General features: G+C 66.3%; 1 protein-coding gene across 1 annotated transcript in view; it reads left to right on the forward strand.

The window, feature by feature from the left end:
- The window catches only part of ADGRB1 (adhesion G protein-coupled receptor B1), a 71,062-nt gene extending 47,316 nt beyond the window's left edge, over positions 1–23,746 (forward strand). Inside the window, exons 18-30 of the mRNA XM_073794863.1 lie at positions 1,112–1,215; positions 2,507–2,609; positions 3,240–3,390; positions 3,834–3,903; positions 5,311–5,377; positions 7,864–7,949; positions 13,134–13,305; positions 16,215–16,310; positions 17,940–17,979; positions 20,157–20,845; positions 22,075–22,110; positions 22,293–22,403; positions 22,961–23,746. Coding sequence (XP_073650964.1) covers positions 1,112–1,215; positions 2,507–2,609; positions 3,240–3,390; positions 3,834–3,903; positions 5,311–5,377; positions 7,864–7,949; positions 13,134–13,305; positions 16,215–16,310; positions 17,940–17,979; positions 20,157–20,845; positions 22,075–22,110; positions 22,293–22,403; positions 22,961–23,158 — 1,923 coding nt within the window. The 3' untranslated portion in view covers positions 23,159–23,746. The remainder of the gene's footprint in view (positions 1–1,111; positions 1,216–2,506; positions 2,610–3,239; positions 3,391–3,833; positions 3,904–5,310; positions 5,378–7,863; positions 7,950–13,133; positions 13,306–16,214; positions 16,311–17,939; positions 17,980–20,156; positions 20,846–22,074; positions 22,111–22,292; positions 22,404–22,960) is intronic.
- Positions 23,747–26,700: the final 2,954 nt, after the last annotated feature.

Here is a 26,700-nt window from a genome sequence, read left to right on the forward strand (position 1 = left end):
TTTGTCTTCGGGTTTTGGACACAGAGGGACCTGGGTCATTCCTCGGCAAGCACACGCGGTCCGCCTGCCGTGTGTGTCGGGCACTGGGCTGTGGTGTGGCCGTGGTTCACGCGGTCACGTCGGGGGGCACACAGGGATGCGTAAGCAAGGACCAGCCGGTGCTTAGGGCTGCGCTGGGCCACGTGGTGGGGAGCAGTGGGGTCCATTGGCCCCTCTGAGAGGGGACAAGACCAGAATGGCCCGAGGCACTGCCACGCAACGGCTGGGCAGGGCTTCCTGGCAGAGGGCATGGCTGAGCCAGGCGCGGAGTGGGAACGAGGGGGCAGCCCAGTGCGGGGGGCTGGTCTCAAGAGCTGAAGGGGGGCAGGGCCAGACCTGGTGGCCTTTGGGACCTTCGGACACAGCTTGGGCCGTGGTGGGGTGGCATGGGAGACTCTGAGACTGGCTCCTGCTTGGGGAAGAGCCCGGGGGCTGGCCTGGGGGCATGGAGGGCAGAGGCCCAGCCCAGACGGAAGGGGCCCACTGGAGGGAGGAGGTGGATGAGCGCCTGGTGCAGGCTGTGGGTGGAGCGGCTGTCAGGGAGGGGCCAGGTCTGGAGGGGTGGGCGCTGAGTGCCCCGTTAGATGCAGCTGGAGCTCTGGGCCCCTTTCAGAGAGCGGTGGCTTCTGCCCGCGGCCAGAACTGCAGAGCCACGGAGCCGGGGAGAGCTGTCCGTGGCGGGGCGCTGGGCCTGCTGCCTCCGTGACCTCACCTGTGACTCAGGGTGGGGGAGTCCTTCCCTGGGATTGGTAGGGGGGCGTATTGCCAGGCTGGGCACACGACTCATTCTACCAGTGGGGCCGGGGCGGGGCACAGACAAAGACCCTGCCCTCAGCAGGGGATGAGACCCCTCGCCGGGGACAGCCCAGGCCAGAAGGTGCTGGCGTTGGGGGGGGCTCAGAGCGCTGCAGGAGGGCAGCCGAGGGCTGCTGGGCAGGGGCGCCTGCGGAGGATGCAGGGGTGGAGGGGGAAGGCTCCCCCGGCGTCCCCCACGGCCTGCAGGACCCTCAGTCTGCATGTCTGCCTGGGCCCCCTCACCCTGTTCTCTGTCCCCGGCTCCGGAACCCACCAGAACATGGAGAAGGCGATCGTGCCGTCGGTGGCGCTCATCGTGGGCTGCGGCGTGTCGTCCCTGACCCTGCTCATGCTCATCATCATCTACGTGTCCGTGTGGAGGTGCTGCTTCCGGCGGGCCAGGGGAGGGGGGAGGGGGGAGGGGAGCGGAGGGGGAGGGGAGCGGGCGGTGCAGGCACTTCCCAGGAAGGGGCTGACTGGGGTCGAGTCGCATCCCTTCTCCCATCAAGGGCAGCCGTGGGGGGCGGGGACCCAGCATCCTTCCTCCCCAGCTTCCCAGTTAGCAGCACCTGTCACTCCGTCGTCGCCACCACCCCGCCCGCCCTGGTGGCTGCTCCGTGGAGGCTGCGTGGCGCTGATGGCGGGGGCACAGGTGCAGGCCAGGGATGCCAGGCCTGCCTGCTCCTGCATGGCGCTGGGCCCGCACCACCGCTCACAGGGGCTGGCAGGTGCGCCCCAAGCCCACTCCCCAGCTGAGCACCCTGCCCCGTGACCACGGGGACCCCAAGATCATGACTTCCCTGCCTGTTGTCTGTTCTGTCATGTGGATGTGCAGGGTCACTCCCCAAGCCCGGGGTCAAGTGTCAGGATGGGGGTCTCTGCTGGGCCGCCTGCCCCACACCCTTTCCCCCAGGCCACAAGGCCTCTTCACAGACCCCTGTGCCCTGGGTGCTGTCTGACCAGTGTTGGCCCCTGGGGTGTGGGGCGACCCCGTCGCTGCCGGTCGCCAGCCCTGGGGCAAGGGACACGTGTGCACAGACTCCCTTCCCCCAAGCGTCCCACTTTGGGCCCGGAGGAGCAGGGGTTTGGGACAGTAGGACAGGGAGGGTCAAGCCAAGGTCACCCGCCCAGCAGCCACCCGCTGGGCCCAGCCGGATTCCCAGTGTGTCAGCTCCAAGGGCAGCACGATGTCAGCCAGAGGCCAGCGAGGAGGGGTCGATGTGGCCATTGGGGGAGGGGTGGCCTCTGCTTTCCTGCCCCCCACCACCCCATCCTGCCCAAGGTCAGAGGCACCAGAGGGTCAGCGACCCGGAAACATCCAGTGCCCCCCCCACCAGCCCCTGCCCAGACCATCCGTCCTGAATCCCCTGGAGGCGTGCTTGGCCCCCTGGCCCAGCCCCTCCCCCGAGGCAGCTGTGGTTCTGAGGTTTTGGCCCACGGTCTTCAAACACCTCCTTCCCTGTGAGCTGTGTTCGGGACCCCGTGGAGTCGGCGACCCTGAGAGGGAACGTGGTGGTGGTGGAGCTGGAGATGGTGGGGATGACGGTGCTGGTACTGGCAGCGGTGCCTGCAGGGAGGAGGGGGCGCTGGCCTTAGTGGCCACAGCACCCCGGTTCTTGTGAAGCTGAGACCCTTCCGGGCGCCGATCATGGCCGCCCACCCTCTCGCACAGGTACATCCGCTCAGAGCGGTCCGTCATCCTCATCAACTTCTGCCTGTCCATCATCTCCTCCAACGCTCTCATCCTCATCGGGCAGACCCAGACCCGCAATAAGGTAAGCGGCCTGTGCTGTGCCGCGCGCGCCCCGCGTCCCAGGTTGGGGGGCGCCGGTGGCGGTGACGTGAGCCTCCACGCGGAAGCTTAGGGAGGAGGGTGCCACAGCCGTGCGGACCCCTTTGCTGTCCTTTGGCCGCAGCAGCCGCGTGGCTCAGTCCGGAGGGGCCCGTCACCTGGCCAGGGGTGGGGACTCGGTGTCTGTAGCCTCCAGCTGGACTGGCGCTTTGACACGAGCCCGCTCAAGCCCCGGCCCCGGCCCACCATCGGTACCAGGCTGTCGCCGTGTGGCCTCCGGGGGACCAGCTGCTGAGCGGGTGGGCTCACACCGGGGCTTTTGGGTGGGCTCCTGCGGCATTCGGTGCATGTGTGAGTGGGTGAGGAAGCCGGGGAGAGGGGTGTCTGTCCCTGGCATTGGTGGGTGGAGTCGCGCAAGCACCCACCAGGACCGCGATGTACCACAGCCCGTCGCAGGGTGGTGGAGCGGGTGAGCGCTGGCTGGCGTCCTACCTGGGGAGTTGATTTGGTCACTGTGCGGACGCTGGACTTGGGCCCTCGCCGGGGCAGGCGGGGTCGCCGGGGCAGGCGGGGTCGGGTGAGCGAGCACCTCTCCGCCTCTCCCGCCGCTCAGGTGGTGTGCACGCTGGTGGCCGCCTTCCTGCACTTCTTCTTTCTGTCCTCCTTCTGCTGGGTGCTCACCGAGGCCTGGCAGTCCTACATGGCCGTGACGGGCCGCCTCCGGAACCGCCTGGTCCGCAAGCGCTTCCTGTGCCTGGGCTGGGGTGAGCGCCACAGGGCCCACGGGCGGCGGGGCCCCCCTCTCTGACCCGGCCCTCCTCCTGGCCCCTGGCAGCTCTCTCTCCTCTGAGCTTCCCTCCAGGCCTCCACTCCAAGGGGTTGCCTCGTTGTGTCTGAATGTCAGGTGAGGCAATAACTCTGTGGTATGAGGACGCCCCATCCAGTATTGGGGCTATACTTCTGATAGAAAGTTTTCCCATTTTTTATCTGAAATTCAGACGCGGCCAGGCGTCCCATCTTACTTGCTGATCCGGCGCCCCCCCCATTTCTGTGGGTCCTCATCCTGTCCACCTCCTGTCCCCTTTCTCACATGCTCAGTGTCACCCTCTGTTCAGGGGCTTCAGAGGTGCGTTTTGTTCCCCTTCCTGAGACGGGCGGGGCCTTGGGCAGTGGGGAGACCGACCCTTTCTTTCTGCTCCTCCCCTAGGGCTTCCTGCGCTGGTCGTGGCCATTTCCGTGGGATTTACCAAGGCCAGAGGGTACAGCACGATGAACTAGTGAGTCGGGGCGGTGGGGACGTGGTGGAGGCCGCACGGCTCCCCCAGACCCTCCCCCTGCCCTAGGAGGTGAGGGCTGGCTGGGCGCCCATCTCACAGATGAGAGAGTCAAGGTTGGGCGAGAGTGAGGGCCCCGGGAGCTGGAGGCCGGGCCCTGGGGAGGCACCTGCCTCCCATCAGCCAGCTCGTCCCGGCAGTGGGCAGCGGGGTGAAGAGAAACAGGGCTTGGGGCGGTTGGAGCCTCATTTCCTCCTTCCATGGCCTTGGACAGATGCCTTAGCCTCTCAGAGCCTCAGCTTCCCCATCCGCACGATAGGGGATGCGCCCCTGCGCCGGTGTGGGGATAAGGGGGGCTGTATGGCCCCTGGGCAGGCGGGGCAGGTGGGGGTGCCCGTTTCACAGATGAAGTCACTGAGGCCCTGAAGGGTCGGCTGGGTCAGTTCCAGGGGCCTCGAATGCCAAGCCAGGAAGCTCAGGGTTATCCTGGAGGCCGTGTGGCTTCCCAAGACGGGGGGGAAAGGAGCCAAAGCCTAGGGGGCCATGGCTGTGGATGTGGGGAAAAACGGGCAGCGAGAGCCAGGAGGAGGGGCCGGCAGGGCTGCGCAGGCCTGGCCCACTGCAGAGCCCCAGGGGGACAGGACGTGACCAGGCCCTGAGGCGCCCCCTGCACTCGAATGAGGACCCGTGGGGTGAGTACTGGGAAGGAAGTACGAACACCGTCCCCAGGGCTGACAGGAAGGAGCACCCAGCCTGCCGGGCTCAGGGGTGCATCGGGAGGAGGCGGGGTGTCGCAGCCGGGTTCTGAAGGGTGGAGAGCTGTGCACTTGGCACGTGGTGTGGCCGTGCAGGAAACCGAGCAGCCTTCACTGGGCTCAGGGCTCCTGTGGACGCCCTGGGTGGTGCCCAGGAGATTTGGGGAAGTAAGGCTGGGGCTGGTGACCGAGTCTGGTGGAGGGCCCAGGTCATGGTGTGAGCAGGGGCCCTGATGCAGAGGGCCTGGGTTGAGTGGGTGGGTGGAAGTCCAGGCCGGGGACCCAGCCCAACATTTTGGCATCACGTCAGGAAAGAGGGTCTGCACGTGAGATCGGGGAGGGTCTGTGAGGCAAGTTGGGGAGCCCAGGCCTGGGGGGAGAGTCGGGGGAGGGGGACGGTCAGGGTCCCTTCCTCTGGCGGCCTGGCCCTCTGCTGTGTGGTCCCCTGCTCTGGACCTGCTTCTTCATCCGTAAACTTCGTCTGTCAGCTGCCTGGGGGCTCCCGTGGGTTCTGAAGCTAAAGAACGTGCGGTCACCTGGCTTCCTCCTGCCCCTTCTCAGCGTCACGCCGCCCTCCTGGGAAGCTGGTGGTGCCCAGGGTGTGACTGGATGGGGGCTCACGCCTGGCCGCTAACCAGCCTGTCTCCCTCCCCAGCTGCTGGCTCTCCCTGGAGGGGGGACTGCTGTATGCCTTCGTGGGACCGGCCGCGGCCGTCGTGCTGGTACTGACCCCCGTCCCGACATCCCAGGCTGAGCCCCTCGCCTCCCCCTGGGTCGGACTTGGGTTTTACCTGCTGCCCCATCAGGGTTGCCCTGGTCACCAGGGGTGGGTGGTGTCCACAGATCGCCCCCGACCTGCCGCAGGGGTGCGGAGGCGCGGCTGGGCTGGCAGCCTTGTGCTTCTCTGAGCACGTTCTGCCTGAGGGCTGGACCCCGGCGGTGTACCTGCCAGGAGGCCTTCCGGATTTGATGAGCGAGTGACCGTAGGGCGGGGAAGGCGGACAGGCGGACGACCGGGGCCGCAGGGCGCGGCTGGGCCTGGGACTTCTCCCTCGATGGGGAGCCCGTCGCCCCCGGAGGAGGGAAGCACCTCCCCTTGCTTGACCCTCAGTGGGTGTTTTTTTCTGCTGTGCCCACGTCCGCTCAGCGAGGGTTGAGAGACGGTGCCACACGCACACGGGGTTATTGTCACCCGGTTACGGATGAGCAGGGCGAGGCTGGGGGGTATCCCGAGATCGATGGCTTCTGCCAGGCCTGGCTCAGAGCCCATCTCGCCCTCCCCTGCTGCCTGCCCCCAGGAAAGGGCATCACATCTGCAGAGTCCTGCTGTCCGGGCAGGGCCACACCTCCTTGTTGCTATATCCGAGCCAGGCTTGGGCGCAGGCTGGACAGGGCAGAGGAAAGTGAAGCCCAGGGCACCCAGGGGAGGCTGAGCCTGCAGGGGGCATGAGTTGGGGGAGCCGGGTGGGGGTGGCGTTAGTGGGCAGAATCCGTGGGCCAGCCCCAGCCGGAACCAGCTCCTTTATTCCTAGAAGACGGCGGGCAGGGAAGCGGCAGTGGGCCGGGCATTTGAATGCCACTAGGCAGTGGGCCAGGCCTTCTAAGGGCAGGCGCCCCAGGAGGGGCAGGAGGGGGGATGTCAGAGGCAGGAGCCCCCCAGGTCCCTTCCCACAAAGCATCTGGAAGGCAGGGCCGGTCCTGACCCGCCGTGTGCTCCTGCCCGGGGCTCCTCCCGTAACACGGGGACATGCAGGGAAAGGCAGGCACAGAGCCTGCTGCAGGCGGGGCGGCGGCCACTGGTGTCCTGCCCTCTCCCGCCCCAGCGCTGCCACCCGGGAAAGCTGCTTTCACCCAGACGGCCAGGAGGCAGGGCTGGGGTGTGTGTGCGGCCACGAGCTTGGCTCTGGGGGGCTGCGGGGAGTCGGCCTCCCCAGACCTCTGGGTCCAGGGACCCATGGAGTCCCCGTCCCCGCCTGAGACGCAGGAACGTGGCTGGGGGTCAGGCAGCCTCTGTGCAGAGTGGAAGCCCTAGGGGAGTGAGGATGTGCGCTGGGAGCCCCCTCCACGCAGGCGAGGAGGCCAGAGGGGAGGGGAGACCAGGGCCTGCAGGCCGTGGAGGAGCTGGATGGCTGGGACGCTGGGGCAGCTTCTCTGTCTAGGCGGCAGTCTGGGGGGCAGTAGGAGAGTAGCCTCAACACCCAGAAGCACCTCCAGGGCCGGATGCCCCGCGGTGGGGGATTGAGGGAAGACGCCTGTGGGGTGGCAGCCCTGGCTTAAGGTCCCGAAAGGGCTGCGCGGTGCGGAGAGCAGTGTGGCCCCGGCAGAGCCAGACAGGAGGTGTCCCGAGGCGTCAGGTCCCGCTTGAGCTGGGTGAGCTCGTGTGTGGAAGGCGCACGAGGGGCGCTAAGGAGGGGACGCGGGGCGAGCCTGGGCGTGGGCGGCGGCTGGACTGGAGGTCCCCTGAGGTCCCTTCTGTGGTCTGAGTGGGACAAGTGCCCCAGCAGCGTGGTTCGGCCAGCCCGCTCGCCTGTTTGACTGCTCTGGTCAGTCCCGCTCCGGGCAGGGACAGCCTCACCGTGACCCCAGCCCGACCTCTGACCTCTGGACTCCATCCCTGATGGAATCCCAGCTTCATAAACTGCCGACCCCAGTGGCGATGGCCATGGGCCTGGGGACCCGTCATGTGGGAGGCTCGAGCCGCGGTGCCCAGCCCTGGGCGGGGTGGGGGGGGACCGTGTGGCACGGAGAACCCCACCTAGCGGCTGGGGCTGTGGGAGGAGACGGCGGGGTAAAGGGACGACAGCGTGAGGGCCCCCCCACAGCCGCCCCTCCCTGCCCCGCAGGTGAACATGGTCCCTCTCCTGACCTGGGGGCCCCCCACAGCCGCCCCTCCCTGCCCTGCAGGTGAACATGGTCCCTCTCCTGACCTGGGGCCCCCCACAGCCGCCCCTCCCTGCCCCGCAGGTGAACATGGTCCCTCTCCTGACCCGGGGGCCCCCCACAGCCGCCCCTCCCCGCCCCGCAGGTGAACATGGTCCCTCTCCTGACCCGGGGGCCCCCCACAGCCGCCCCTCCCTGCCCCGCAGGTGAACATGGTCCCTCTCCTGACCCGGGGGCCCCCCACAGCCGCCCCCCCCTGCCCCGCAGGTGAACATGGTCCCTCTCCTGACCCGGGGGCCCCCCACAGCCGCCCCTCCCTGCCCCGCAGGTGAACATGGTCATCGGCATCCTGGTGTTTAACAAGCTCGTGTCCAAGGACGGCATCACTGACAAGAAGCTGAAGGAGAGAGCAGGGTAGGACGGGGCCGCCGCGCCACGCCCCACCTGCAGTCGAAAGGACCCAGAGCCCAGCCACCCTCGAGCCCCACCCCCCTCCCAAGCAAGTAGGAAACGGAGGCGCGGAGGGTTGCGTGGCCAGCCCCACCTTGCTCTGTGCCTCACTTTCCCCATCTGCCCCATGACAGAGCAGGGCCTCCGTAAGTTCTCAGAAACGGTGGAACTGATCACTTTTGGAGACCCCAGGCCCACCAGAGTAGGGGGAGGGTGCCCCGGGCTTCTCCCTTCCCCACCGTGGGGTTGGATGACCCTGAACCAGGACGTGGCCTGCCCATCCTTGTGATGCCTTCAGCATGGGGACAGTGCAGGGGCCGGGCCGGATGTTCCTCCCACCTGGGAGGCTGAGCTCAGAGAGGGCAGTGCCTGGCCAGAGGGCGCACAGCACTGCAGGTGGGCGGTCCTGAGTGGCTGTGGTGCCCAGCCCTGGGGGAGGAGCAAGCTTGGAAGGGCGCTTCTCCTCCGGCTGCCGGGGGACAGGAGCACCCTGGTCTCGGCGGCCCTGCCATCACGGGTGGGGCCAACTGTGGGCTGGGACAGGCCCCCTCTCTCCTGCCCCAGCACTGAGCCGTCCTCACCTCGCCTCTGCCCGCTGCTCTGTCTGTCCCTCTGCCCTGACTGGTGTCTGCATGGGGGTCCCCACCCCCTCCTCCACCACCCCTCCGTGCCAGTCCTGCTTGGTCTCTGTCTCTCATTGTCTCTCTCCCTCCCCCTGTCTTCCTGCTCTTGCTTTTCCCCGGGAACGAGAGCTTCTGGAATCCTTCCCCTTGGGTCCCTGGTGGGTTCTGTCCTGGTTAGAAACTTGCTTTGGGGGAGGAGTGTGACCCTGGAGAGCCTGCGGTGGCTGGGAGCCTGTCCTGGCCGTCTGTGGGCCTGGGTCCTACACTCTCTGGGCCTCTTCTCTGAGTCTGTGAAGTGGGGATTGGCAGGCTCACCACCCCCCCAGCCCAGCGCACACTGCCACCCACACGTGCTCCCAGAACAGTGGGTCACACACGGAGGAGGCCCCGGGGTGCGCAGGGGGTCAGGGCGCCAGTGAGGCGCGGCGCGCCCACCCCGCAGCACCGTCTCATTTGCTCCCTGCGGTAACTCTTGAGGCAGGGTCTGCTGTCTTGTGCCCACTCACAGCCGAGCAGACGGAGGCTGAGGCCTGGGAGCGGCTGGTGGAGCAGGACTGGGCGCTGAATCAGAGCCCAGTGTGTCCGGGCGGCCCCCTGCCCCGTTGGGCCCCGTCCCCAGGTGCAGCGGTGCCACGGCGCGGAAGCTCGCGCGGACCCGCCCGTGAGGCCGCAGCAGCCCTGCTCCCACCCAGACAGGAGGCACCCCGTGCTCTCTGTGCCCACGCGCACAGGCACACGCTCAGGGCTGGCAGGGAGGCCACTGCCCAGGTAGCTCACAGACGCCCCCGTTGACCGTCTGGCGAACCCCTCGCTCCTTGGCGGGGGCAGTGCCTGGTCAGACCAGATGTGGGCCGACCAGAGGGAAGGGACAGTGGCTGCGCCCAGATGTCCTGCTTTTTTGTGTGAATGTGGGCGGATAGTGTCACCCTCCCGCTGGACGTGGACGCGCACGGTCCCAGCCCTGCCCTGCCCTCAGGCCAGCCGCGTCCAGCCACAGAGCTGGCGCCCCGCTCTCCACCCCTGCCCCCGCCGGGCTCCGGGTGCGTCAGGTGGAAAGAGGCCCGAGGACCCCGTCCCCGCCCACAGCGCCCCGGGACCCTGTCCCCGCCGGGGGAGGCTCGGGCTGGACGCCATCTGGTTGCTTTTGCTGTCCCCGCCCCCCGCCCCACCCCATGTCTGCGAGAACAGTTTTGCTTTCGTTTCAGTCTTTTAATTTCACTTGCAGTCAGCTGCCCCGGGCCCCCCTCGGGCGCGCCCTCAAATGTGCCGAGTGTGGAGCCCTCTCTGCGGCCGCCGCCACCTCCGAAGCCGCCAGTAACGCCATGTTAGTGCCGCTCATCGCCCGCCCGTCCGCCCGCCCGCCGGGCTCTGCTCGCCTCAGTTACATTTTGTTTGTTTTAAGCTTTTTCTGTCATTTCTGTCATCTCTGCCGTCCACCCCAGGGGGCCTAGGCAGCCCCTGCCCACCCTCCCCATGCTCTGGCACCTCGTTTCCTGCCCTGCCCCCACCCCTCCCCGGCCAGGCTCCCCCCGTCCATCCTCCGGGGCCTCGCGGTATCAGACTGACCGGAGGGCAGGGAGCTGGGCCAGGCCTCGGGCCGTGAGAACACGGTCAGCTGGTGGCCGTCATCAGCGTGTGGTCACGCTGGGGTCGCAGCGCTCTGCATGAGTGTGCAGGGGTGCGGCGTGTGTGCGTGTGCGTGTCGGTCACGAATTTGAATGGGAGCGCGAGAGGCAGGCGTGACCTTGGAAACAGGACGTGCTGGGGCAGCTGGCTTGTTCGCTGAGCCCGGGCCGCCACCAGGGGTCTGTGAGCAGGGCAGGGCCAGTGCGACCTGGGGTCCAGGGTGGATGCCAAATCCGGAGGGACCTTGGCTCAGATGACCCGAGAGTGGTCGTCTTGTCCCCAGACACACAGGTCCCCTGGGACCCTCCTGTTTGCTTCCTGGGATTCAGGGGCCCCGTGGAGAGGGCATTCTGGCCGCGGGGAGCGAGTGAGCAGAGGTGGACACGGTTCCGGGGTGGGGACTTGTCCGGTGGAGCCAGAAACCTCCGGGAGGGCGGGCTGCTCCTCCGTGCTGGGGTCCACGGCCCAGACGCCCTGGGTCTCCTTTGTTACACACGCAGGCCTGTGGGGTGGAGGACACAGCCTCCCAGCGGCCCTGCCCGCCCCCCTGCCCCCATCCACACTCAAAGCCCCTCCCCCAGAGGCATCTGAGTTTCCAAAGGGGGGCGGGTGGTGCAGCTGCCGGGCCTCTCCCCCACCCGCCTCCTGTCCTCCCCAGCAGTCACGCCTGGACCTGCGTGACCCCTCCACAAGGCTCTCTGCAGAAATGTTTCAGAAACTGCAGAGGCTGGGCTGCAAGAATTTGAATAATTTACGGTCCCCAAGCCCCGGCCATCTGCCAGCCTGCTGCAGCATCAGGCAGTAAATGCCAGGCCTCAGGCCCAAGGGAAGATGACTCACGGTGGGATGGGAAGTTTCGGTGGGTGGGGGGGGGGTCTGCGCCTCTTGCTCAGAACACGAGGAGCCGTGTCCAGGGCTCTGGCTCGAGCAGGCCTGCTTTGGAAGGGAGGAGACAGACTGCAGCGCCCCACCCGCCGTGGTGGGCACACTGAGGCCAGGCTGCCGTCACGGGAAGGCCCCCTTCTCTCAGGCCCTGTGCCAGGTGCGGCACAGCAGGTATGGAGGGGAGAACGCCCGCAGGTGCAGGTACCCCGCCCCGGAGGCCTCCGCCTGGATCGCCTGTCCTCAGTGCCGGGGGGCAGCAGGGCCCTGGAAGGGGAGGCGAGGAGAGCGGTCCGCGGTCTAGTTCTGGGGCCCGTGCTGTGCCCAGGGAAGAGGCGTGGGTGCCTCAAGGTGAGCGGTGGCTCTGGCCTGAGCCGCCGGGCAGGGGCTGGAGAGCTGTCCCCTGAGCTGGGGCAGGCCTTGGGAGGGGCAGGGTTAGAGGCTGCGTCCTGGAGGAGATACGGGGCTGGCCCTGGGACGGGGGACCCGGGTCACAGAGACGAGCTGAGGCGGACGTGGAGGCCCAGGGCCCTGCCTAGGGGCGGGAGGGCAGAAGTTCCCCATGGGGCTGGGCCCCTTGCAGGTCCAGTTGCAGGGGTGACACGGCTTCAGTGGCTGAGCCAGGCTGGAGAGGGTGGAGAAACAGAGTGTACAGTCTGGGGGGGACCTCTGCCCCCGCCCCGGTCAAGGCCCCGCTGGTTTGGGGGTCCTTGACCTGGCCGGATACCAGCCTGTCTCCCCCCAGTCCCGGTGCCCCCAGCTCCTTCCTGGTGGCCTCCCTGAGGTTCTGTCCCACCTGTTCCTGCCTCTCCTTTTGACCAGGGTGATCTATGAGGGAGGAGGGGGTCCCGATGCCCCCCCCTGGTGATAGTGGCAGGAACGCCGGGAGCCCCTGCAGGCAGTCGCCGGCCCGGGGGGCAGAGCTGACCCTGGCTATGGTCCTCAGGCCGCAGTGGCCCTGAGACTGGTGGTAGCGGCGGGGATGGGGTTGGGGTGGGTCAGGCAGGTTCCCGACACTGTACTTCAGGCATCCTGCGGGTGCGCTTTCTGTCCCCACGCAGCCCTTTGGCTGGTGTAGTGTCCCTGCTGTGCGGACCAGGAGACAGGCTCAGAGTGGCCATGTGTGTAGGCGGTGCAGGGAGGGGCCGACTGCAGAGGGCCATGCCTGCCTTGGGGGTGCTCCTGGAGCACTACTTGGAAGAAGGGGCAAAGGCTTCGGAGCAAAGGCAGGTCCTCCCCTGGGGAGGGCAGAGCAGGGCCCGCCAAGAGGAGGAAGCGCCTGTCGTCTCTGTTCCTGTCTGTCTGTCTGTCCGCCCCATGCCCTCCCTGCCTGGCCCTGTCTGTCTGTCATCTGTCTTCTTTCCTCACAGGTTTCTTCCTTCCTTCTCCCTGAGGAGTTCTCTGGTTTCCCCCCACCCCCCACCCCGCTTCTCTCTGTCCAGAGCTCAGAGGCCTCACCAAACGCCCTCCCCTGTGGCCATCTTGCAGTTCTGGACCTGGACCCCTGGCTGGGGGCCTGAGGGCTCTGGGAGGAGAAACCTCTTCCCCCTTCCCCCAGCTGTCCCCCCTCCCTCCAGTGTGCCTCGCTCCCTGGGGCCTCCTGGACAGTCAGGAACCTTCGTCTTCCAGAGATCTCACCCCCACCCTCACTGTTGCCCAGCCCATTGGGACCACCGTCCTGAGTCCCCAGCCGCCCTGGGAGCCCTCGAGCTGGGGGTGTTGGGGCAGAACTCTGCTCCCCAGGAGAGGCGGCAGCAGGACTGAGTAGGAGAGGGTCTCTAAGGGGATGGGGAGGAGAGGATGCAGCCCAGGGCAGGGAAGGCCCAGTGGGGCCCCAAGGGAGATGTGCCCCAGGTGGGACGGGCAGCCTGGCCCTGGCCCCGGCCCCGGCCCCGGCCCTGGTGAGGGAGTCGGGCTGAGGCCGGGTCCCGGCCTGGGTGGCCCCTCCCAGGGGCACGGCGTGGGTGGCAGGGCCCAGGGCAGCCCTCATGCCGCCCGCCCGCCGCCCCGTCCGCAGGGCCTCGCTGTGGAGCTCCTGCGTGGTGCTGCCGCTGCTGGCGCTGACCTGGATGTCGGCCGTGCTCGCTGTCACCGACCGCCGATCCGCCCTCTTCCAGATCCTCTTTGCCGTCTTTGACTCACTGGAGGGCTTCGTCATCGTGATGGTGCACTGCATCCTGCGGAGAGAGGTGGGCCGACGGGCGGGCAGTCAGCCTTTTCCAGGCGCCACCTCCCCACGTGCTGCAGCGGGAAGGTTCTGGGAGGAGGCCCGCTAGTGGGGAGGGGCTGCTTCCTTGGCCCAGACTCTTCCGCAAGGCTGGACTTGGGCCCAGCACGCGGCCACGGCTGCCAGGAATGGTCACTCATTAAGGTGACAGCTTCTTCTAGAAGACGCCCTGGTGCCCCGCGCTGGCTCAGACCAAGGTAGCGGGTGGGCTCTGTCCTCCCGGGGCCCAGGAGCATGGGAGCCGCCAGAGGTGGGAACAGCTCTTGTGGCACCTGAGACTCCCGTTCTGGCGTTTTCTGGGCTTCTCCAGGAGGTTCAAGAGAAGGTTTTTACCAAACCATCCCGACTGCTCCCTGACCGGTAGCAATGGCTCGGGATGAGCCCCTATGTGAGGCGGGTGGGAATGTGAAAAACCACGCCTCTGGACGTCGGCGCGTGGGAGCCCGCTTCAGGGTCGTGGGGAGAGCAGTGGGCAGCACAGGGCAGCCGAGGGGCATGAGGCCGGAGCGTCCCCGGATGCCAAGGGAGAGTCTGGAGTGGACGACTGGGCATCTGTCTGCTGAGGCAGCGCTGCCCACCCAGCCTCCCCTGCCTGGAACTTCCTGTCCAGGGGGTGGACACCAGGGCCCTGGCCTGGGGGCCTGCACAGCTGAAGATGGGGATGCCACGCTGGGAACAGCTGAGTGTCCCCCCAGCTCACACCTGGGGGAGACGGGCCACCCCTCTCCAGGGGCTCCCATTGCAGGAAAGACAGGAGGAGTGAAGACCTGACGTTTCTCATGTGGAAACGGCGTTTCCACCACCTGCGAATGTCCAGCCGGTCCCGAGCGTCCACTCTCAAGTCCTGAGGGCCTGAGGAGAGTCTCCCCGGGAAAGCCGCGGATCCGCCAGCACTGGAGCCACGGAGACAGCCCAGGAGGAGGCGACCTCACAGACCCACGTTGACGCCCTCGTGCCCCCGGCCCCCGACCTCCTCGCATTAGGGAGTCTCAGGACAGCCCCCCAAAGCAGCTACTGCCTGCTCCCCTTGGACAGACGGGGCGGGAGGGGGGCTGACCCAGGCTCGTGGTTCTCAGCTGCCTCGCTTCTGTGAAGCAAGGCCCACAGCTGGGACGAAAGGACACCCCGAGAACGGAAAGAGAGCCTGTAGGAATTACAAGAGCAGGAATGGAAATGCTCAGTAGACGGGGCAGACAGGGGCCGTGTCCCTGAAAGGAGGGAAGGTGGAAAACGGAAAGTGATGAGAAGGTGGGGTCGGGTGAAGGAGCCCCGAGCGAGAACAGGAGGTGCAGAGGGAGGGCTTGCCGGGTGCCAGCACGGACGCGGGGGTGTCTGGAGCACCGGGCCGCTCCATCGGGAAACGAGAAGGTGGGGTCGGGATAAAGACCCCAAGCACGCCCGCGGGGGCTGGGCCAGAGGACACGCGGGCCAGACTTCTCTGTCTGCCCTCTGTGAGCTCTAGGGTCCTGTGTGCAGGGGCCACGCTCAGGGGCCCTGCCGCCTGGGCCAGCTCGGCCATGCCGGGGAAGATGGGCCAGGAGGGGCAGACAGAGGCCGGCCCCGGGGGCATGGAGCGTTCCAGCAGGTGGACAAGCAGGGTCCTCGTCTGCGCCAGCAGAGCCTGGATGTCCTGAGGGGGGCAGAGTGGGGACGCTAGGCATCGGGGAACCCCAACTGCTGTTCAGGCCAGCGTAGGACGTGCTCTCACGTCTGCCGTCCCCTGGGTGCAGGCCCACCCCTGCTGGGCGCGTGGCAGGGCTTAGCAGGTGTTTGTCAGCCGGGTCAGCAAGTGCGAGGATGGGAGGAAGGCACACCTGTGGTGGGTTTGCTCTGAGTGTCCGGAGCTCTGAGGCCGGCAAGACCCTGGCCCTGCCTCTGACCAAGTCCCTCACAGCAGCACAGGCTCAGTGGCCGGGGTGAGTGGGACCAAGTCCGGGGGTCCATGGTGGGTCTACTGGGAGCCCTCCTCTCAGCTCTCCCCACCTTCACTCGGGACGCCTCCTCCAGGAAGCCCTCTGTGCTCAGCCCACCCCACCCTCCGTGCTTGAGCAAGCTGCCCCTTCGTTTATTCCCTTTGCTTCCCTCGGTGACCTCTGAAGCATCGGCTCCCTGAGAACGGGCACTTTGCTCACTGCTGCCCCCAGTGCCCGGCGCCTTCCATGGCAGGTGGAGGTGCCACCCGTGGCTCTTGCCCGCATTGACCGGCAGCGTCCCTGGATACACGGGCCTCCTCCTCCTCCTCTGGCAGCTCCTTTCTGTTGACCAGCTCTGGGCTGGCTGCTTGCGCGGCCCCTCGCTTGGAGCCTCCCTTACCATCCCCTCTGAAAAGTCCGAGGCCGTAATTGTTCATTTCCCTCTGGTGGAGCACACTGGTCTCAGGGATAAGGGAATGGGGGCCTGACCCCAGCTTGCCCCGGACATTCAGGGATGTGCAGGTCACGGTGACTCAGGACAGGTCTGGACACCAGGTGACCCACTTAGGCCAACAGTGGGCTCTTAACGGCAGATTCCGGCTAGGAGGGCCTGCAGCGTATTATCAGGGGCCCAGAGCTCCATGATTTTGAGTTTTCACCCAAAACGGGCATAGAGAAGGTGTCAAAGGTCAGAGGAGAGGCTGGGCCCCAAGGCTGGCTGCTGGCAAGGCTGCCCCGAGCCGCTGTCCCTTTTCCAGCTCGCTGATGAGCCTGTGCTCTTGGGAGCACCCCCTCCCACACTGCAGGCCCTTCCCCACGGCACGTGGGCCCGTGTGCGTCCGGGGGGCAGGGCTGCCCCTCGCTGAAATGCTGCCCTGGTGGGACTCAGCCTCCCCTTCCTGCCGTCGCGGTCGCGGGGGGCGGGCTGCCCATCGACCGCCTCTGCTCTGCTCCGCAGGTCCAGGACGCTGTGAAGTGCCGCGTGGTGGATCGCCAGGAGGAGGGCAACGGGGACTCGGGGGGCTCCTTCCAGAATGGCCACGCCCAGCTCATGGTAGGGCTCGGGGCCGGGACGCAGGCTGCCCCTGCTTGGCACCCCCACTGGGCGTCTCCACCAGGCCCCAGCAGCCCAATTAGGAGGACCTCCAAGCCCAGTTTAAGGTTGGGGAAACGGAGGCTCGCCGAGGTGAAGTCCCCAGTCCAGGGTTTGAGGATGGGCAGGGTGCAGGTGACGAGGGATCTGGGCGGGGCTGGCGTCCACCCAAGCTTACCCCCTGGTACCAGCTGTGCCCTTTGGCCAGACACCACTCTCTGGGTGTCCGGCCCTCATCTCGGCTCCTGCCCCACTCTGTACGTCTTCCAGACTTCTCATTGCGCTCCACCCGGGACGGGCCCTAGCCTGTCCACTCACTCCCCACCCCACCATGGCCTCGTCCTCAACCAGATCCTCTAAGGACCTGACTCCCTGGTCTTCTGGCATTACACACACTGTCCAGCCCCAGGCACTGCACACCCTTGTCTGTTCCTGCTGCCCACTTTGTAGGTGTCACCTCCTCCAGGCAGCCCTCCCTGACCCCCATCAGGCCACCTGTTCAGACGTTGGTAACGTGCTGGGGGAATTCCCTGTGCTGTCATTGTTGCCTGCGGCCCGCTGGGTGCCCCCTGACAGGTGGGAGGTGCTCCTTCGGTCTTTAGGTTGCTGGCCACCTCATGACAGTTGTGAGGGTCACAGGCAGGGCCTTGGCAGAAGCCGGCAGCCAGGCTCAGGGAGGCGTTTTCAAGGGTGAGGCGGGGGCCCACGGTGGGAGGAAGCCAGGTTCTGGACCTCCTGACACTTCTCCTGGCCTGATCCCTGACCTCTGGGCAAAGATCTTGTGATCTTCCCGACAACCTGACGTCTGCGTTTGCCAGGAAGGAACTTCCAGGCTTGACTGAGGGCCCCACCATCCCCTGAGGCCCCACAGTCCCTGGAGAAGGCCACCTTCCAGCCTGGGGTGGCCCGAGCTGGGTTCCCCAACCGGCCGAGCTCCCTGAGGGCGGGGCCAAGGTCACCCACTTCCGCCTCCCCCAGCTCCTAGCCTGGGACGGGGCAGGTGCTGCAGCAGGCACTGCAGCCACTGCTCCAGGGGTAGCTGGTCCCACCCTGGCACTGGACACTTGCGTCCCAACCCCACTCTGCCTCTGCTGGGCCAGCTGGTCTCCATTTCCTCGTCCCCAGGTCTGTGGTGAGGACCAAAGGGGTGATGTGGGACAGGCCCCCCCTCCCGGCACATCAGTGGGTGGTGGTGGCCTGGGCAGCAGGGCCTCTGGCGTGGGGCCCTCTGTGTGCCCCGTCCCATTGGAGGGACTCGAGGCCAAGGGCATGAGTGAGCTCTGCCTAATCCACGAATGCACTGGAGGGAGCACGTGCTCACACGTGCGTTCACGTTCACACGCCCACAGCTGTGCACACGCGGCGCACGGGGCTTCGCTGTGGGTGAACACGTCAGCCCGTGGGCACCCTCGGCCCTCAGGAGCGTGCGCGCGCGCGCCCACACACGGCATCATACGCGCCGCTCCGAGGCGTGGCTGCAGCTCCAGGGCGGCCCTTGCCCGCAGCCCACAGGCAGCGCGGTGTGCGGGGCAGCAGCCCAGCCCTGCCCACTCGCCTTCGGACTCACTCTGCCCCGTCTCTGCCTTGCAGACCGACTTCGAGAAGGATGTGGATCTGGCCTGTAGATCAGGTGAGCGCCTGACAGGTGAGAGCGACAGGTGGCCCTTCCCCGGGCCCCCTGCCTTTTCTTTTCTCTGTGCGTCTGTCTGCTTGTCTGTCCTCATCCCACCCCCGCCAACCACCTCCATGCCTCCCATCCCCCAGCCGCTCCCCTGAGGCTGCCGGCAGGTCTGTGGGGGCAGGAGCAGAAGACTGTCCTGGGGCTCAGGCCTGGCAGGTGCGCGGCCCATCCAGTGGTGGTGGAGCCCTTAGCGCTGGAAGGAACCACCTGGGGCCTCCCCCGCCCCAGCCCTGGCCCTCTCCTCTCCCTCAGCACGCCCCAGCCCTCAGCCCACCAGCCTCCTTGTAGGGACAGTGAGGCTGGGCCAGCTCTGTGAGTCCCGGAGCTGCCCTGCCCCCTGCCCCGCCTCCCCCACCCTGCCTGCCCTCCCTCAAGGGCCCATGTTCTGTGTTGCCTCCTTTTCTTCACTGTTACTCCAGCCATGGAAGAGGGTTTGGTCGAGCTTTCAGATTGGGGGCCGTTAGTGGAAGCAGGAGGAGAGCAGTGAGAAGGACCCGCTGCTGAGCCCCAGGCTAGCCATCAGCTTCTTGGAAGAAAGTGCAAAAAGGGAATCAACTGCCTAATAGCAGGAAGCTGGCAGGCGTCGTTTCTTATGAGTCAGGCGTTTGCGGCAGAGGAAGGCCGTGTCTGGGGCTGCGGACGACTAGCTGGTTTTGGCGTTTGCGGCAGTGGAAGGCCGTGTCTGGGGCTGTAGACGACTAACTGGTTTTGGCGTTTGCGGCAGTGGAAGGCCGTGTCTGGGGCTGTGGACGACTAGCTGGTTTGGGTTCCTCTGCTCTGTCAGATATTTGTGGAGCATCTTTCCTAGAGATAGCCGTGGGGAGGGGCTTACAGCCCTGGGTGGGGAGTGTCTGCTGCTGCCAGGTGGACCCCAGGAAGCCTTCGTTGAGGAGGTGACCTCTGGCTTGGGCTGGACAGGAGGTGAACAGAGCATCCTTCCTGCCCCATCTTAGTCTTGTGTGCTCCAGCCAACCTCCCTGAGAGGAGAGGTGACCCCAAGACTTAGGGGCCTTTGGGGGCTTGGGCACAGCCCTTTGTAGTACCGGCCTCTCTGAGCCTCCAGTTCCTTCGTCATTAGTAACATGGCCCAGCCTGGCCCTTGGGCTCGAGAGGAGTGAGCGGCCTGCAGCTGTGGGTGGGTGGTGCTGGGTGGAGAGAAGGCAGGGACCGGCACAGGGCAGCTGGGGGCCCCGGCGAGCGCACAGGAGGCCTCCTGCAGCTGGATCTGAGCAGGGAAGGCCCACGGGGCTCGACACTGGCTCCGACTTAGACAGCCGGCGGGAAGGGACACACACGGGAGAGGCAGCGAGGGAGGGAGCCTTTTCTGACCCTGACCCTGACCCTGATGCGAGGGGTGGGAAGCAGGTTTGGCAGGGAAGATGGTAGGTTCGTTGGGCCACGGGGACTGGGGGCAGAGCAGGACTGCAGACCTGGGTGCTGGTGTTGGCATCCGGAGGGTGGAGAAGAGAAGGGGCCCGAGACCTCTGGCCATCGGGGAGGCGGAGGAGGAGGACCAGGGCGGGCAAGTGACCAGCGGCCTGGGCAGCTCGGAGGGTGTGTGCTGAGGAGGTGGGCCGCGGGGAGCAGCTGGTGAGCTCTGGAGGCCGGGCGAGGGTGTGACGTGGGGGCCTGTCCACCCAGCAGTGCCAGCGTGAGAGGGTTTCCAGAGGATCAGCCCCGAGTGGGCTGTGGACTGCAGCTCTGGGCCCTCTGTGGGCCAGTGCAGGCTGCACTGACTGGCAGGGGCGAGCCGGGCGGTTGGCAAGCCTGAGCCCAGGTCGGAGGTCCAGGCAGCCTGGTCCCCACTGCTGAACAGAAGAGAGGCTGGCCCCTGGGAACGGCTGTCCCGCCCACAGTGAGGGGCTGGGTCCCCACACTTCCAGGTGGCTCGGGCCGCCTCTCACTTGCCCTTCCCAGCTACTGCGGGTGGAGGTCATCTGTCCTCTTGTGGATTGTGGAGAGGACAGAGAGGCGCCCCTGCGTCCCAGCCTTGTTTGAAAGGACAGAGAAGCTGCGGCAGCACCGAGCACAGGGCGGGTGCCCAGAGCTGCCAGCAGGTCAGACCCAGCGGGACCCGGAGCCCCTCCGCCTCCGGCCGCCCTGACCCCCCTCGCCTGTCCCTACAGTGCTGAACAAAGACATTGCAGCCTGCCGCACCGCCACCATCACGGGCACGCTCAAGCGACCATCTGTGCCCGAGGAAGAGAAGCTGAAGCTAGCCCACGCCAAGGCGCCCCCCAACTTCAACAGCCTGCCGGCCAACGTGTCCAAGCTGCACCTGCACGGCTCGCCCCGCTGCCCGGGCGGCCCGCTGCCCGACTTCCCCAACCACTCGCTGACCCTCAAGAAGGACAGGGTGCCCAAGTCGTCCTTTGTCGGCGATGGGGACATCTTCAAGAAGCTGGACTCGGAGCTGAGCCGAGCCCAGGAGAAGGCCCTGGACACGAGCTACGTGATCCTGCCCACGGCGACAGCCGTGCTGCGGCCCAAGCCCCAGGAGGAGCCCAAGTACAGCATCCACATCGACCAGATGCCCCAGACGCGCCTCATCCACCTCAACATGGCGCCCGACGCCGGCCTCCCCGCCCGCAGCCCGCCCTCCCGCCAGCCCCCTGAGGCGCCCCCCACCCAGCCCCCCCCGCCCCCGCCCCCGCCGCCCCCGCCCCCTCAGCAGCCCCTGCCCCCGCCCCCCGCCCTGGAGTCAGCGCCCCCCAGCCTGGGGGAGGCTGGGGACCCCGCTGCCCACCCGGGGCCCAGCACGGGGGCCGGGACGAAGAATGAGAACGTCTCCACCTTGTCCGCGAGCTCCCTGGAGGTAAGGGCAGCCTTGGGGGCTAGTGGACAAGGGACAGGTGCGTTGTGGGCACTGCGGGTTTGGGCGGTGGCTCCACAGGTGGGGCTGGCAGCCACCCTCAAGGAGCCCAGGCCTGGGAAGCCCGGGGCCGGCATCACCCCTGTTGGAATGAGTCCTGTTGGCAGGAAGGGAACCTGAGGCCTGTGTAGGGGAGGACTTGCCTCCCCGCCCCCTCCCCCTCCCCCTCCCCCTCCCCCTCCCCCTCCCCTTCCCCTTCCCCTTCCCCATCCCTTCCCCATCCCTTCCCTTCCCCTTCCCCATCCCTTCCCTTCCCCTTCCCCTTCCCCTTCCCCTGCGGGCGAGTGGCAGGGCTCTGCCTGGAGGGGGCAGCATCTACCTGTTCTCCAGCCACGCTCCCCGCACCGCCGGGCCTGCTGGGCCACCGTGACTGGGAGCTTGCGCCTGTGCTGAAATGGCCACTTGTCAGGTGGTTGCCCTCGGTGCTGGTCTCAGCCATCACTTAAGGGCTCGAGAGCTTTCGGCCTGGACACTGAGCTACACTTGAAGCGGCTTGAGTCTAGTTCCTTCCATGGCTGGGCACTCAGCGGCAGCAAGGCTCCCTTAGACCAACCTAAAACCTGCAGTTGACCCCCGAGCCCTGCTCAGCCTGTAGGACAGGGGCTCGGAGACGGCGGGGTGGGGAGCAGCCAGGCCCAGCACCCTCGGGGAGCCCCACCCTCCCCAGGCTGGGCTCCCACCTCCTGGCTCATGGCCTCTGGTGAATGCAGCCCCGGGTACCAGTTCTGTGGCCGGCCAGCAGTGCCACGGCCCTCTGTCCAGGTCTCCTTGTGCCTGGGAGCGTGTCCTGGGCCGCCTGAGCTGGACACCCTTGCCCAGCCCTGGCACTGGCCTCAGGGTGGCACAGAAGGTGAATGAGGGTTCGCCCACAGGGTGCCCCTGCCTTCTGGGTCCTTGGGCTTCTGTTTCCTTACGTCCAGTGGCCCTTCTTTCTATCCACCCTCTTCCTCCAGGGCCCCCGGCTGGGCTCCCGGTGTCTCCGGGCAGGGCTGGCCTACAGGGGGCTTGGGCACTGAGACCGATAGCTTCAGTGTAGTCAGAGGTGTGTCTGCCAGGACCAAGGGTGGGCGGGGGTGAGGGGGCCCTGGCCTCCCTCATCCTCAGGCAGGAGCTTGTGGGCTGGGGGATTTGGGGAACTGCTTGCGAGCGTGCATGAACCCTTCTCCCCACAGCGGCGGAAATCGCGCTATGCGGAACTGGACTTCGAGGTGGGTCCTGGTGTGCCCTGTCCGGATTACCTGGGCCCAGGCCTTCCAACAAGCAGGGAGGGGCTGGGGAGGAGGACCCTGCCCTGACGGGGAGGCCAGTCCCCAGGAGCCTACGCTGCTCGGGGGCGGGGCAGGGCAGCCTCTCTCCTGGCTCAGGACCGCCGCCCCTCCTCCCCCTGCAGAAAATCATGCACACCCGGAAGCGGCACCAGGACATGTTCCAGGACCTGAACCGGAAGTTGCAGCACGCCGCGGAGAAGGACAAGGATGCGCCGCTGGGCCCGGACAGCAAGGTCTGGAGGGCGGGGCTGAGGGTGGGGAGGGGTGGGGGGCAGGGTCTCAGGGGCGGAGCCTGGGCGGGGCTGTGGGACAGCCCTTAGGTAAGCTCTTCTCTCCTTCCTCCGGCCCTACTTCGTTCATTCATTTGTTCCTTCACTCAACCCTTCCCAAGGACTGGCCTGACCCAGCCCATGCTAGACCCTAGAGGGACAGGGCAGGTGGATGGGTCTGTCCCAGGGGCCATCTAGAAGCTGGGTTGTGGCTGGGCTGGGGGAGCCTGGGTAAGCTGGACTCAGAGCCAAGCGAGGGGTGCTGGGTGGGAGGCGGCCTCCAGCTGCCCTTCCCTGCAGGCCAGCCCGACTCACCCAACGGCAGGGGTCGCGACCCTCGCGCGGTCCAGGAAGGGCTCTGCGCCCGCGCTCACCCGTCCGTGCCGGGGTCTCCTTGCCGCCCGCACCTACCTGTCTGGTCCCTTCCTCACTATTCGCCTTCTTTTCTCCACTCCCCATCTGTTCTGCTCTGTGTCTCTACGTCGGGGCCCTCACCCCCTCCGCTGCCCACCGGCCAGCAGCCAGAAAAGCAGCAGACGCCCAACAAGCGGCCCTGGGAGAGTCTCCGAAAAGCGCACGGGCCCCCCGCCTGGGTGAAGAAAGAGCTGGAGCCGCTGCCGCCATCACCGCTAGAGCTGCGGAGCGTGGAGTGGGAGAAGTCAGGCGCCACCATCCCGCTGGTGGGTCAGGACATCATTGACCTCCAGACCGAGGTCTGAGCGGGCGGGCGGCGGCCACGCACCGGGCCACGGAGGAGGGATGCTGCTCTGCCCGCTCCTGCCACAGGACGGGCACAGACACGCTCACGGGCGGCGGGCAAGACCCGCGCCCCGGCCTCAGGGCGCTCGGACGGCGGCCAGGCAGAGGCCCGCAGTGCTGGGACCAGAGCCAGACGGGACAGGAGGCGGCGGCTCCGGTGGGCACAGGGCTCCAGAGGCCCAAAGGTGCCTCAGACTCTGCCCTCCTCCGGCCCAGCCCCGGCGGGCGGGCAGGCCGCCGTGGACAATGGCCAGGCCGGGTGCGGCCAGCATCCCTGGGGTGCCCACCTGAGCTGCTGCAGCAGAGGACCAGCCTGCTTGGCCTGGCCAGCCTGGCACCGTTTTTTAGACCCCCCCACCCCTCGGGAAGCAGCCAGCCCCCCCGCACCCTTCCAGGGCCCAGGGGCCCCTCCCCAGACCCAGGCGGAGAGCACAGCCCTCCCACCTACACCACCCCAGGGGCAGGACCAGAAGCCCACTCCGGGAAGAAGCAGGGGTGGGGAATCTATTTTTTCTCTCCTTTTCTTTTCTTCAATAAAAAGAATTAAAAACCCACGTCCTCACTGTGTGGCCCTCCTCTGTCCAGCACGCAAGCCAGCACCCTGGCGGGCTGGGGGTAGTCTTTGCTGACCTCGGTCCCTGGGTCCGGGGGGGCTGGGGAGGCCTAGTGGGCACTGCGCCCCGCCTGCGGTCAGGCCCATTTCTGAGCCTGAGCTCTGAAATGCTCGCCGAGAGTGCAAGTGCGGGATCCCACCTCTCCTCCGTGCTTCCAGCAGGGGGCAGCCGGAGCCGCCGCAGGGAGCTGGCTGGAGAACTTCCAGGCTTGGGGGTGGAGGGCGGCTATGCAGATCCCCTCCCCTCAGGCTGTGCACCCCGCCCCGGGAAGCCAGACAGAACCCCTGGGCTCCGAGAGGCAACAGACAGAGGCCGCCTGTCCAAAGAGGAGGTGTGCAGGTGGGCCATCTGGAGGCCCAGCACCCCGAGATTATGGGCCCCCAACCATGTGATCCAAGATGAAACCGATGGCAGGCCCAGCAGAAAGGCCGGGGGCACTGCCTAGCACAGGGTTCCCATGGCGGCCTTGCTCTCCCCATTCAGGGCTCAGCTTGAGGGAATCTCACCGGGCGTGGATGCGCCTGTGACCCACCCCCCATCCAGAGTCCTCACCAGCAGGTGACGATGGGATGGGGAGGGGCCCGCTGGGTGCTGCCTCCTGCGTGAGTGACCACAGTGCCCGCGGGTGATCACGAATGACCGAGGATGGAGAGAGACACTGGTGACCACGCGTGCCTGGGAGGGGCTGAGTGACCGTGACCACAAGTGGCCCTACATGAGTGGACAACAGCGAGGGAGGGAAGTGTGGCCACAGCAGCAGCAGCAGGAGGACGTGATGCTAAGCCCTCCGGTCACGCGGCCAGCGCTCGGGAACCAGCGCTTCACGAGGGCACATGGTGTCTGAGTCCGATTCTCAACACTTCAAAAAGCCAAAATCGGTGAGATTTGGCAGCAAGACCTGACCCCAACTGAAGCTTGTTACAGCTCATCTGAACCACTAAACGCACGCATGCACATTTTAGCGTGTTCCCCCCGGGGTGTTCGGTGAAATCTCACACATGCGCTGTACTAGCTCTAAACCCAAGCCCATCTGGTCTGGGGTATTCAGATGAGGGCCGTGGCCTGCGCTGGCTTCCTCGTCCTCTGGCTGTTACAGAAGGAAGCCAGAGGGTACCTAGGAGCAGAGGGTCCAGGACGATGTCCCAAGCCCCCAGCGATGCCCTCTGCTAAGGTAGCACAGAGCACCAGGCCAGGGTCTGCGAGGCTGGCTCCCTGCAGAGGGCTCGCCACCGTCCTTGCGGAGTGACCAGTGCGAGGTCTTGCCAGCTCCCTGACCTCCCTTGCCCTGTTCATGCCCAGCACCACGTGCAAAAGAAAAACGGAAAGAAAAACAAAAAAGACAAGAGGCACCCAAACCACACACTCCCTGCCTCCAAAAGGAGTGACTCTGGTGGTGTGAACCGCTGGTGTCAGGGCTTTGGCGTGGGACCAGCCTCAGGATTTAGTGAGAGGCCAGGCTCAGGGGTCAGTATGTGACCAGGGTCAGGGCTCACCGTGGAACAAAGGTCAGGCTCAGCATGTGACCAGGGTCAGGGCTCAGCATGGAACAAAAGTCAGTGTCAGCATGTGACCAGGGTCAGGGCTCAGGGTGTGACCAGGTCAGAATCATTCTGTGACCAGACTCCAATTTCCCCTCCATCCTAGGTCCTCTTTGCAAGAAGACTGTGTCTTTCTGAGATAGGCCACACACTTTGTTCTGCCTGGGCCCCACGTTCACAGCGGTTCAATGCTCTGTGACAGCCTGGCATGGTGACCAGTCACAGAAGTTGCTCTCTGCTCTCTTGCTCTCACTGCAAGAAGCCTGCCAGGGATGTTCCCACAAGACTTGCCAAAACCCTCGGGCCCTGCCTCGGGTCCTCCATCACCTTCTGGTGGTGAGCCCTGTGCTGGGCAGCATTTCGGGCCAGAGACAGTGAGGTGCTCAGAACTGGGGCAGGGACCACTGCAGGTTGAGGTTTGCCTCTGTATTCATCCAGCTGTTCAGACTGCTGGGCTCCCGACGCAGGACAAGGGCATTGGTCCTGATGGATCTGCAGATGGGAAAGCTGAAACTCATGGCGGCGAGGGGATGCTGCCGGTGCTTCACGTGTAGTGAGGGTGGGACTGCGTCTGAACCCAGCTCTCCTGGTTCTAATTCCTGGATCCTCCCCTCAATGGGTAGACTACCCAAGGGCAGCCACGCCACCTGTCACTGGTGAAGCTGAGAACACGTCCTCTGCTACCCTTCATCTGCCATCAGCAGCACCACCATGCCCAAGGGGGGGTGGGGGCTGAGTGTGGTGTGGTTACCATGACGAGCAGGGACATGTGCAGTCCAGGGTGGTGGTAACAGTTCTGTGGATGGAGCTGCAGGTCTTGGTGGTCATGCTGGTGGTGGTGATGCTGCTGATGGTGATGGTGGTGATGTGGTGGTGGTCGTGGTGGTGAAGGTGGTGGTGATGGTGGTGGTGATGGTGGTGGTGGTGGTGGTGGTGGTGGTGGTGGTGGTGATGGTGGTGGTGGTGGTGATGGTGGTGGTGATGGTGGTGATGTGGTGGTGGTCGTGGTGGTGAAGGTGGTGGTGATGGTGGTGGTGATGGTGGTGGTGGTGGTGGTGGTGGTGGTGGTGGTGGTGGTGGTGATGGTGGTGGTGGTGGTGATGATGGTGATGGTGATGGTGGTGGTGGTGGTGGTGGTGGTGGTGGTGATGATGGTGATGGTGATGGTGGTGGTGGTATTGGTGGTGGTGGTCGTGGTGGTCATGGTGGTGAAGGTGGTGGTGATGGTGGTGGTGGTCATGGTGGTGAAGGTGGTGGTGATGGTGGTGGTGGTGGTGGTGAAGGTGGTGGTGATGGTGGTGGTGGTGATGGTGGTAATGGTGATGGTGGTGGTGGTGATGGTGGTGGTGG

This window comes from Tursiops truncatus, chromosome 17 (genome assembly GCF_011762595.2).
Source record: "Tursiops truncatus isolate mTurTru1 chromosome 17, mTurTru1.mat.Y, whole genome shotgun sequence".
In the NCBI taxonomy this organism is placed as follows: domain Eukaryota; kingdom Metazoa; phylum Chordata; class Mammalia; order Artiodactyla; family Delphinidae; genus Tursiops; species Tursiops truncatus.